General features: G+C 37.5%; 1 protein-coding gene across 1 annotated transcript in view; it reads right to left on the reverse strand.

Annotated features, from left to right (window-relative positions):
• The window catches only part of MROH9 (maestro heat like repeat family member 9), a 138781-nt gene that overhangs the window by 35723 nt on the left and 90099 nt on the right, over nt 1-12959 (reverse strand). Inside the window, exon 7 of the mRNA XM_047076468.1 lies at nt 5400-5535. Within this exon, the coding sequence (XP_046932424.1) occupies nt 5400-5535 (136 nt within the window). The remainder of the gene's footprint in view (nt 1-5399; nt 5536-12959) is intronic.

Raw genomic sequence — 12959 nt, forward strand, 5'->3', positions numbered from 1 at the left:
GCCCTCAGCGAAATTGTTTTATGATTTACCCAAGTGGTTATAGGTATAGGTATAGGTATAGGTATAGGTATAGGTTATCATTCCTGTTTTACTGATGAATACTATTCCATCGTCTGCTTACCCATTTGCCTATTGATGGACATTTGGGTTGTTTCCAGGGTTTTGTCTTTTCCAAATAAAGGTGCTGTCAACATTTGTGTACATGTTTTGCTCTGGGTATCTGCTTTCATTTCTCTTAGCTAAATCCCAAGTTATGGAATGACTGGGTCATTTGGTCGATGTGTGTTTATCTTTTTAGGATAAACGGCCAAATTGTTTGCCAAAGTTGTTGTACCATGTCACGCTCCCTCTGGCAACGTGAGAGTCCCAGCTGCTTCACATCTTTAATAACATATGGTGTGGTCAGAGTTTCCATTTGAAACATCCTAATGAATATGTAGTGGGATCTCGGGCAGTTTTTAAGCTACACGTCTTTTATGACCAAATATTGAACATCTTTTGATGTGTGTCTTTGCCATCTGTGTCTCTTTGGGGAAATGACTCAGTAATTCAAATTCAAATTTACCATTTTTTAATTTGGTTGTCTGTTTTCTTACAGAGTTTGGAGTGTTCATTTTTAAATTCTGGGTGTGAGCCTTTTGTCAGATATGTAACTTGCAAATATTTTCTCCCAGTCTGTGGCTTATCTGTTCTCTTAGCAGTGTCTTTCAAAGAGCAGAAATACTTAATTTTTCACTTTTAAAATGTATAGGTCATGCTTTTGGTGTTGTGTTTAAGACATCTTTGCCTAACTCAAGGTACAAGGACTTCTTGTTTCATAGTTTTAACGATGGGTCCATAGTTATGGACCCACACGGGCCCATTTTGAATTAACTTTTGCATTACATATAAGATATAGATCAAAGTTCTTTGGCATAGATACATAACCAATTTTTCTTTTTTAAAATTTTTTTTTCAACGTTTTATTTATTTTTGGGACAGAGAGAGACAGAGCATGAACGGGGGAGGGGCAGAGAGAGAGGGAGACACAGAATCGGAAACAGGCTCCAGGCTCTGAGCCATCAGCCCAGAGCCTGACGCGGGGCTCGAACTCACGGACCGCGAGATCGGGACCTGGCTGAAGTCGGACGCTTAACCGACTGCGCCACCCAGGCGCCCCCATAACCAATTTTTCAACACCATTTATCGATGTTTACTCTTTCTCCATTGAATTGCCTTTGACTCTTTATCAAAAATCATTTGACCATATATGTGCGGATCTATTTAAAAACGTTTGCACTTATGTACTTGAGGAACATTGGTCTGTAGTTTTTTGCTTTTGTTTTTGTTGTCATGTCTTTATGTGGTTTTGGTATCAGAATGTTGCTGGCCTCCTTGAATGATTTGGCGTGTTTCCTCATTCTCACATTTCTGGAAGAATTTGGGTAGGATTGGAATACTTTCTTTTTTTTTTTTTTTTTTTTTAATTTTTTTTTTCAACGTTTATTTATTTTTGGGACAGAGAGAGAGACAGAGCATGAACGGGGGAGGGCCAGGGAGAGAGGGAGACACAGAATGGGAAACAGGCTCCAGGCTCTGAGCCATCAGCCCAGAGCCCGACGCGGGGCTCGAACTCACGGACCGCGAGATCGTGACCTGGCTGAAGTCGGACGCTTAACCGACTGCGCCACCCAGGCGCCCCGGATTGGAATACTTTCTACCTTTAAGTGTTTGCTAGAACATTACAGTCTGGCGTTTTCTTTGTAGGTATTTTTTCATTTAGTTCAAAATGCTTTCAATTTCTACTTTTATTTCTTTTTTTTTGACTCATGGGTTACTTAGAAGTGGATTACCTGGTTTCCGAATATTTTGAATTTTCCAGGTATCTTTCTAGTTTTATTTCTAGGTTAATTCCATTTTGGTCAGAGAATACATTTTGGACGAATTAAAGACTTTACACTTTCTTAAGATTTGATTCATGGCTTGAATGTGGTCTATTTTGGTAAGTTTTCTGTTTTTCCCTTGAGGAGAATGTTCGTTTTTCCATTATTGGTGGAATGTTCTCTATATATTAATTAGGTCAAGTTGGTTCAAGTCTATATCCTTAAAAATTTTCTGTGTGATTATGAATTATTGAGAAAGAGATACTGAATTCTATGACTATAATTGTACATCTGCTCCTTGTAGTTCTATCCTTTTTTAAAAAATTATTTTTAGAGAGAGCATGTGCACAAGCGAGTGGGGGCAGAGGGAGAAGAAGGGAAAGTGTCTCAAGCAGGCTCCCTGCTCTGCATGGAGAGTGTTGCGGGACTCAATCTCATGACCCTGAGGTGGTGACCTGAGCTGAAATCAAGAGTCAGATGCTTAACCGACTGAGCCACCCAGGCGCCCCCTAGCTCTATCCATTTTTGGTTAATGTATTTTAATTTTTATAAATTTTTTATTTTAGGGACATACATGTTTAGCATTGTTGTCTTATTAATTAATTGACCCCTTTATCATTATGAAATGATCCTCTTTTTCCCTGGAAGCATTCTTTGCTCTGAAATATATATTTTTTGATATTGATTCAGCCTCTCTAATTTCTTTTTGACTAGTGTTACTGTGTTATCTTCCAACTTTTAACTTTTATTCTATTTATGGCTTTGCATTTAAACTGGGTTTCTCATAGGGCAGCATATAGTTGAGCCTTGCTTTTTATCCAATCTGATAATCTCCACCTTTTCACTGGAGGTGTTCAGAATATTTACATTTACTCTAGATGGCTTTAAGTCTTCACTATTTGTTTTCTATTTTTCCCATCTGTTCTTTCTATTTTTCCTCTTTTTTGTCTTCTTTTAAAGTAGTTTTTAAAACATTACATCTCAATTTGGCTTACTATATGTACCTCTTGGCTATATTATTTAGGAGGCTGCTTTAAGGTTTATATTACACATCTTTAACTTATCACAGTTTACTCGTTAAGTGACATGTCACACTCTGTTTGCAGGAACCTTAAAAAGTAATCCTACTTCCTCTTTCAAGCCTCTATTGTTGTCATATAGCTTTTACATTATTATTTTTTGCCTTGAACAGTTGATTATCATTTTAAAAGATTAAATAATGAGAAGGGGCGCCTGGGTGGCTCAGTCAGTTAAACATCCGACTTTAGCTCAGATCATGAACTCACAGTTCATGAGTTCGAACCCCATGTCGGGCTCTGTACTGACAGCTCAGAGCCTGGAGCCCGCTTCGGATTCTGTGTCTCCCTCACTCAATGCCCCTCTTCCCACTCATGCTCTCTCTCTCTCTCAACTAAATAAACATTAAAAAAAATTTTTTTAAATAATGAGGACAGAATATTTACCTACGTAGTTGCAACCCATTACTCTTCATTCCTTTATGCGGATCTAGATTTTCACCTGGATGTTTTTCCTTGAAGGATTTCCTTTAATATTTCTTTTAGTGCAGATCTGCTGGCAATGAATTCTAGCAGCTCTTGTATATCTAAACATGTCTTTATTTCACTTTTGTTTTTAAAAGATTTTTTGCTGGCTAAAGAATTCTAGATTGCCTTTTTCCCCCCTGTACATTGAGAGGCTGCTCCATTGTTTATGGCTTTTACTGATAAGAAATTTACTGTCATATTTACTTTTGTTCCTGTGAATGAAATGTGTCTTATTTTCTCTGGCCCTCTTGAAAATTACACTGTTAATTTTTGCCAGAGTGTTCTTCACCTCAGATATTATGCTTTTAATCTCCAGACGTTCAATTGAGGTCTTTTAGAAATTTTTCTATGTCTCTACTTAACATGTTCATCTTTTTCTTGGACTCTTTAAATAATTGGAATATATTGTAACAATTGTTTTAACATCCCTTTCTACGAATTATATCATCTGAGCTATTTCTGGGTCAGTTTTGATTCATTTCTCTCCTCATTATGTGCTGTGGTCTGATTCTGTGCAAGTGTAATAATTGTTATTGGACACTGTGAATTTTAACTTGTTGACTGCTGAAATATTGGTATTCCTAGGAGTAGGTTTGAGCTTCATTCTGATTAACATTTAAAGTATTTGGAGATAACCTGATCTTTTTAGATCTTATTTTTAAGGTCTGTTAAGTGGCACTAAAACAATGTAGTCTAGAGATTGTCTTTTCCTTCTAATGAAACAAAACCCTTTGAGTACTCTTCCTCATTACTTGTGCATTATGAAGTTTTAAATGTTGGCTTATCGTCATAGGCACTATTCTCAGCCTTTGCGAGTTCATTGGATTTTTCTCCCTAAACATTCTCCCCTGGCCTCAGGTAGTTTCCTTCACATTCGTATTCTTTTTGTTGTTGTTGTTGTTAAGTTTATTTACTTCTTTGAGAGAGTGAGCATGAGTGGGGGAGGGGCAGAAAGAGGGGGAGAGAGAGAGAGAGAGAGAGAGAGAGAGAGAGAGAGAGAGAAAGAGGATACCAAGCAGGCTCTGTGTTGTCAGTGTGGAGCCTGACACAGGGCTCAAAGCCACGAACTATGAGATCATGACCTGAGCAGAATCAGTTAACTGAACCACCCATGCATCCTCTCACATGCGTGTTCTGACCACTACCTACCTGAATAAGGAGAACCCTGTGCAAATCTCTGGAGCTCTTTCTTTGTGCACTCCTCTCTGGCCCTCAGACCTGTGGGCTCTAGCTATCATGACCTCTCTGGATCCCTAATTCTGTCTCTTCTTGGTGACACCATTGGGTTGCAGTCTACAAACTTACTTTAGGTGGTAAGCTCAAGCAACTGTAGACCCCACCTCATTTTGTTTATTTATTTCCCTCTCTCATAAATCATTGTCCTTTGTTATCTGATGTTCAATGCCTTACACACAATTATATATATATATATATATATATATGTGTGTGTATATATATATACACATATATATATATGTTTATATTTATACATTTAGTCATGTATTACAGGATGGTAAATCTTTTCTCTAAGTTATTTGGAAATAGTAAGATACTTTCAGGACTTGCTTTTATGCTTTGTTAGGCAGGCCACAGAAGCATTTACTGCTGGTGGCTAATTTTCCCCCACCCCTGAAGCAAGAATCTCAATATTCCATTTGATGCCCCATTAGAGGGGGAAAATATACCTCCTTTTTTAAAAAGTCCCATTGGTACCATTTCTTCTCTTTCTCCTCTTCTTCCCCACAGCATTCCTGTCCCCAGCATTAACACCCAACACTAATCCAAGTATAGTACTTTATAGATCTTGAAGAACCATGATTGGCATATCTTGATCATTCTAAAAAGATTATGAAAGGCGTATTAGAAAGTGGAGCTATAGATGTTGGGGCAGGCTTTAGAAATCTACAGACATAGAGCCTTCTTGGGACCCACAAGGAGAACAGTTAGGGACAATTTGTAGTACCCCTTAGAAGAGATGGTAAATCATTCTTACCGTTCTGACACTTTGCAATGCAGAGGAGGTGATGCATGCCCAAGGATGCTTGTTGTGTGATTGAGACGTCATTATGGCAACACAGAAGAGACAATTCTGCTGCCAGGACACCCAGACATGGAGCGTCAACACTTGCCTAATGGGAAGAAACAAGGGAGAAAAATGCATTTTCTGTGCCTAGTCAACATCGAATGTCGGTATCCAATCCTCTAATATCTATATCGGACTAGGGTTAGAGGATGAGCTTCCAAATTTACCAAATCTATGTTCAAATATGTTACTACCTCAGTTTCCTTCTCTGTGAAATGTAGATAACAAATGCTGCCTTATAATAGTTATTGTGGGGACGATTTACGACAAAAAAGCAAGTTCTTAGCAAAGTGTTTGGAAATAATGGGAACTCAACTAATGTTAGTTTCTATTCTGTAAATTAGGTAGCAATTTTCAGGCAGCACATTCCAGGATATTGGGGCAGAGGGAGGATATCCAAAAACTGTCATGTGCTCTTGTCTATGTATGACACACTTCAGATGCTTCTGTAAGCCACTGGAGAAATGTAACTTTTCCTCCTGGAGTTGTTCTGATTCTTCCCAAAGAAATTCATTTTTTAAAAATTCAGAGCATTTACTTTTGATGTCAAAGCTACTATCACAACCTTTATGTATTTCTTCCTACAACGTCCTGTGACACAGGCTGTTCAAATAGTTAGATTTTCATCTTGATTGACTAGTCAAGAAGAAAGGAGAGGTGGAAGAGACATTCTGGTTTTGTGAAGGTTTGAGTACCGTTACCAAATATTTTTTAAACAAAGGGGGCTCTGTTCACAGGTAGGTTTGGTAAACTAGTAGGCCTTCTTGTTTCTAAGACAGGTGATTATTTTTCTTAAATAGATGTTTCGAGGATTAGAGCAAATGTTGGTGGTAAAAGTTAGAACCAAGTCAACCCTGTGGGAGGATCCCACGGCCTGTTTCTCTTTCTTTCTACTTCTCTCATATGTCTGCTTAGCTCTGCCTCTCATATTGCTTGATCCACCCCTTTCTCTCAACCTTAAACACACACACATGCACACACACACACACACACACACACAGTCATTTCTAAAGAGGAATGTGAAGTGAACTGGGTCATGGGTCAAGGGCATAACTGAACAAGGTTACTGGGAGTGATGGTCTCAGAGGAAGAAGGAGAGATAATCCTTTACTTCTGTGGATTCTTTGTAAGGCTGGCCTTGGGGTCCCTCTACTCTAGGAGTCCTATGAGTTAGGAGAATCTAGAAGCAGACAGTACAGACATTACTCTGGGCTCTAGGGAGACATGTTTTCCTTCCCTGGGTGCTCTTTTCTTTGGAATTGCAGCCCAGGTTTCTTTTTCCATCTAATGGCAAGATTTTAAGAACCACCATCACACTGTGGGACTGAGTGGTACTTCTCTTTTGGGCCTGATGGGGGAGTAATCCTCTCAGCTTAGTTCACAGAAGTTGGGAACCCTTTACAAGGGATTGCCCCTAAAGTCTTATTTGCCTCCAATGGCTTTTCTGATTATGCCTCCTCAAGAACTTGTGGATGTGCAATTACCAGGTGTTTTTGTAAATGAAGCTATCAGTGGTCTATCTATTCTGTTTGCCAGGTTGGGTCTGTCTAATTTCTGTCTCTATTGTAGGTGTGGCTGTTTCTAGATTGCATGGCACGTTTGAGGAGGATGGGGAACATGACAGGAGAAAGGCTCTGCACTGTGGAGCACACTGATTATGCCCTTCAGAAGTGTACCAACAACAGCTACACTCTCTCCAACACAAGACTTTGGGAACTTCCAATACAATATGGCCCTGCTTTTATAGAAAATCTATCCAAGTGCTGAAAGGAAAATAAGCATTAAGATCTGGAGAAAAAAAAAAAACTTCTCAGAATCCATCCCTAAGCTGGAGTATTTCTGCTCACTTTTCTGACCCTTTCTTACTGGATTCCTTCTTTGTAGATGTGGCCTCTCCGGTTCCTTGTCTTAACAATAATGGTAGTTTAGGTACTAAATTCCAGAGGCAACCACTCCTAAGTGTTTTTAGCTGCTTCTTCTGGAGGTCACCTTTTTATCTCTAAATAATGGACTCCCATTTCTGTTCTAATATCAGTTTGGGACATTGCCTATCTATTCCTGCTGTGATAAATTAGGGGTTATCACATCTTTCTGTTTTACCACCATCCTCTCTATACAGCTTGTTACTCATTATGGCACATTACTATTTGTAGTCCTTCCCTTTTCTGTTTTCATAATATGGCAGTACTTTTATTTCTCGTTTCATAGTATACAAATACCTTGTTGATCTTCTGCTTTATAGAGTAAGTGTTTTGGAGCCCTTGTATTTCCCTTCAACTTTTTTCTACCATGTCTTCTACTTTCTTACTACTTTTGCCTGTACTTTATCGTGCATTTATTTATTGTGGCAAAAAATATACATAACCTACAATTTACCATTTTAACCCTTTTAAAGTACCCAATTCAGTAGCATAAATCACATTCACAATGTGGAACAACCACCACCTCTCTCTAGCTCTAAATCTTTTTCATCACCTCAAGTGAAAACCGCTAACCAGTCAGTCTTTATTCTTTGGTAACCACAGTCCCTGTCAACCACAAAGCTGATTTCTGTCTCTGTGGATTTGCCTATTCTGCCATTTCATGTAAATTTCATAGACCATGTAGGCTTTTAGGTCTAATTTCTTTCACTTAGTGTAATGTTTTCCAGTTTTATTAATGTTGCAGTATATATCCGACCTCATTTCTCTTTTTGGTGGAGTAATATTCCATTGTATGAATATACCACATTTTATCTGTCCATTCACTTTGTTGATGGACATTTAGGTTGTTTCCACGTCTTGGCTATTGCGAATTATGCTGCAATGAACATTTGTGTAAAAGTTTTTGTTTGACCAGCTCTTTCAAATTCTTTTGGGTATATACCTAGGATTGCTGGGTCATATGGTAATTGTGTATTTAACTTGTTGAAGAACCACTAAACTCTTCCCTGCATTTTTGCTTTTGCATTGTTAAGTTATAGCATTTAATGGGATTCGATAACTTATTTGAGTTTTCTGTGATTGATCCTAAAAGTTGAAAATCAATAATGTGGTCTTATTATTATGATTAAGTAAAATTGTTTAATGCATAGGCCATTTTTACTTTAATTATATTTTCTTTTGGCATATAATTATGTTTTCTCTACTCTTTTCAAGGCTAAATTCTCACCTGTGACCTGAATTGACTCTTTATTTTGATAATCATGTTTCTCTCTTTATTTGTCTTGGGCTGACTCTGGTATTGGGAGGGGTTAATCCAAATGTCTGACAAATCTTGGTTATCTAGTCATACTTACAAATGCAATGCTTCTTGGCAGAATTTATGTATGTGAGCAAGGCTCATCAACAGGTGGGCTTTGCTTTAGAGTGGTTAGGTGGGGACGCTGGGGTTACACTGAAATATTTCTGAACAATCAGGATAATTTTCTCAGGGGATTTTCTAGCCATTTTGAGGAAGAAGTCCTCAAATTTTATCTGCCAGTGGACCCAGGTCCCTGTGGAATATAGTACATGTGTAAAGGGGGATGGAAGGCAATAGAGTCTTCTGTATAAACTTTCAGTGAATCCTTTCAGTTAATGCATGTATTTTCAACTCTGCTTTGCCTCTCACCCTTCATCATTACTTGGGCCTCCAAGCTCCAGCTTCTCCAGAGTTGCATAGGGCAAACTGCTTCCTAAAAAGCTGTACCCCATCCTAATGTTCACATGCACCTGTCTTTCAGCTTCCTTTGTGAGGCTTTGTCAGTTACCATTTTCTATCTTTTCTATCATCCTATTGACATCTAGCCCACCTAAAACTTTACTAATTTGACAAATTTCATCACTTCCATTTTGTGAGGACTTTAGAGGGAGAGGAGAGAAAGGCATGCAGATAATCTGTTAGCTTTGACTGGAAATCCTCCACTCATCTTTTATTTATTTATTTATTTTAAAATTTAATTCCAGGTAGCTAATATACAGGGTTGGTTATATTACTTTCAGGTGTACAATGTGATTCAACACTTCCATACATTACCCGGTGTTCATCATCACAAGTGCACTCCTTAATCTCCATCACCTATTTAATCCATGCCTCTCCCCACTTCCCCTTCGGTAACCATCAGTTCATTCTCTACAGTTAAGAGTCTGTTTCTTAGTTTGTCTCTCTCTCTCTTTTTCCCTTTGCCCATTTGTTTTGTTTCTTAAATTCCACTTATGATTAAAGTCATATGGTATTTGTCCTTCTCTGACTTCTTCTATTTAGTCTTATACTCTCTAGCTCCATCTATGTCATGGCAAACAGCGTGATTTCATTCTTTTTTATGGCTGAGGAATGTTTCATTGTGTGTGTGTGTGTGTGTGTGTGTGTGTGTGTGTGTGTGTGTATAGATACCACTTCTTTATCCATTCATCAGTTGATGGACATTTAGGCTATTTCCATATCTTGGCTATGTAAATAATGCTGCTATAAACATAGGGGTGCATGTATCTCTTTGAATTAGTGTTTTTGTATTCTTTGGGTAAATACCTAGTAGTGCAATTTCTGGATCACAGAGCAGTTCTGTTTTTAACTTTTTGAGGAATCTCCATTCTGTTTTCCACAGTGGTCGCACCAGTTCACATTCCCAGCAACAGTGCCAGAGGGTTCCTTCTCCTCCACATCCTTGCCAACATGTGTTGTTTCTTATGTTTTTGATTTAGCCATTCTGAGATGTTGGAGGCGATATCTCATTGTATGAATTTACATTTCACTGATGGTAAGTGATGATGAGCATATTTTCATATGTCTGTTGGCCATCTGGAGGTCTCCTTTGGAGAAATGTCTATTTATGTCTTCTGCTCATCTTTAATTGGATTATTTGTTTTTTGGGTGTTGAGTTTTATAAGCTCTTTGTATTTTGGATACTAACTCTTTATCAGATATGTCATTTGCAAATATCTTCTCCCATTCAATAAGTTGTTATTGTGCATGGTGTAAGAAGGGGTCAGTTTCATTTTTTGCATATAGCTGTCCAGTTTTTCCAATACCATTTATTAAAGATACTGTTTTTTCCCCCACTCAATATTTTTTCCTGCTTTCTTGAAGATTAATTGACCATGTAAATGTGGGTTTATTTCTGGGTTTTGTATTCTGTTCTATTGATACATGTATCTGTTTTTGTGCCAGTACCATCATGTTTTGATTACTACCGCTTTGTAATATAAGTTGAAGCCCAACATTGTGATCCCTCCAGCTTTGTTTTTCTCTTTCAAGATTGCTTTGGCCATTTGGGGTCTTTTGTGCTTCCGTACAAATTTTAAGATTCTTTGTTCTAGTTCTGTGAAAAATGCTGGTGGTATTTTGATAGGGATTGCATTAAATCTGTAGATTCCTTTGGGTAGTGTAGACATTTTAAAAATACTTGTTCTTCCAACCCACGAACATGGAATGTATTTCCATTTCTTTGTGTCGTCTTCAATTTCTTTCATCAGTGTTCTATAGTTTTCAGAGTTCAGGTCTTTCACCTTTTTGGTTAGGTTTATTCCTAGGTATCTTATTATTTTTGGTGCAATTGTAAGTGGGATTGTTAATTTCTCTTTCTGCTGCTTCATTATAGGTGTGTAGAAATGCAAATAGATTTCTGGGTATTGATTTTTTTATTTTTTTCAATATATGAAGTTTATTGTCAAATTGGTTTCCATACAACATCTTGGTATTGATTTTGTATCCTCTGACTTCACTGAATTAGTGGATCAGTTGTAGCAGTTTTTTGGTAGAGTTTTTAGGTTTTCTCTATATAGTAGCATGTCATCTGCAAGTAGTGAAAAGTTCACTTCTTCCTCATCATTTTGGATGCCTTTTATTTCTTTCTGTTGTCTGGTTGCTGTGGGTAGGACTTACTTCCAGTACTGTGTTGAATAAAAGTGGTGAGAATGGACTTCTTCCTGACCTTAAGGGAAAAGCTCTCATTTTCCCCCTATTAAAGATAATGTTAGCTGTGGGTTTTTAATACATGGCCTTTATTATGTTGAGATATGTTTCCTTTAGATGTACCTTGTTGAGGGTTTTTATCATGAATGGACATTTTACCTTGTCGAATGCTTTTTCTGCATCTATTGAAATGATCATATGGTTCTTATCCTTTCTCTTATTGATGTGATGTATTACACTGATTAATTTGCAAATATTGAACCATTTGCATCCTGAGAATAAGTCCCACTGGATTGTAGTGAATAATTTTTTTTAATGTATTGGTGAATTCAGTTTGCTAATATTTTGTTGAGTATTTTTGGATCTATGTTCACCAGAGATATTAGCCTGTGGTTCTCTTATTTTGTGGTTATATTTACCTCGTTTGGGTATCAGGTTAATGCTGGTCTCATAGAATGAATTTGGAAGTTTTCCTTTCTCTTTTATATTTTGGAAGAGTTTGTGAAGAACAGGTATTAACTTGTATTTAAATGTTTTATAGAATTTGTTTATGAAACCATCTGGCCCTGGCCCTTCATTTTTTGGGAGTTTTTTGATTACTGATTTCATTTCTTTGCTGGCTATTGATCTGTTCAAAGTATGTATTTCTTCCTGTTTCAGTTTTGGCAGTTTATAGATTTCTAGGAATTTATTCATTTCTTCTAGGTTGTCCAATTTGTTGGCATATATTTTTTAATAATATTCTACTATAATTGTTTGTTTTTCTGTGGTGTTGGCTGTTAGTTCTCTCTCATTTGTGATTTTATTTATTTCAGTCTTTTTACTTTTTTTCATGATAAGCCTGGCTAGAGGCCTATCAATTCTATTGACCTTTTCAAAGAACCTGCTCCTGGTTTCATTGATTTATTCTACAGTGTGTGTGTTTTAGTTTCTACATTTTATTACTTATTATTCCATATTCATTTATTCCTGCTCTAATCTTTATTATTCCCTCCTTCTGCTGGTCTTACGTTTTGTTTCTTGCTCCTTTTTCTAGCTTATTTAGGTGTAAGGTTAGGTTGTATATTTGAGGTAGGTATGTATTTCTATAAATTTCCTTCTTTTTTTTTAAAATTTTTTAACGTTTTTATTTATTTTTGAGACAGAGAGGGACAGAGCATGAATGGGGGAGGGTCAGAGAGAGGGAGACACAGAATCTGAAACAGGCTCCAGGCTCTGAGCTGTCAGCACAGAGCCCGACGCGGGGCTCGAACTCATGGACCGCGAAATCATGACCTGAGCCGAAGTCGGCCGCTCAACCGACTGAGCCACCCAGGCGCCCCTAAATTTCCTTCTTAAAACTGCTTTTGCTGTATCTCAAAGGTTTTGAACCACTGTGTTTTCATTTTTATTTGTTTCCGTGTAATTTTTTATTTCCTCTTGTATTTCCTGGTTGACCCATTCATTGTTTAGCTGCATGTTATTGAACTTCCGTATGTTTGTGGTCTTTCTAGAATTTTCTTGTAGTTGATTTCTAGTTTCACGTGTGATGGTCAGAAAAGATCATCTTTTTTGCATTTGTTGAGACTTTTTTCCTGGCCTCATAGGTGATCTATTCTG

Source organism: Lynx rufus, unplaced genomic scaffold (assembly GCF_022079265.1).
Source record: "Lynx rufus isolate CCGP_SWC_20201006 ecotype Redwood Valley unplaced genomic scaffold, mLynRuf1.p SCAF_15, whole genome shotgun sequence".
NCBI classification, from domain to species: domain Eukaryota; kingdom Metazoa; phylum Chordata; class Mammalia; order Carnivora; family Felidae; genus Lynx; species Lynx rufus.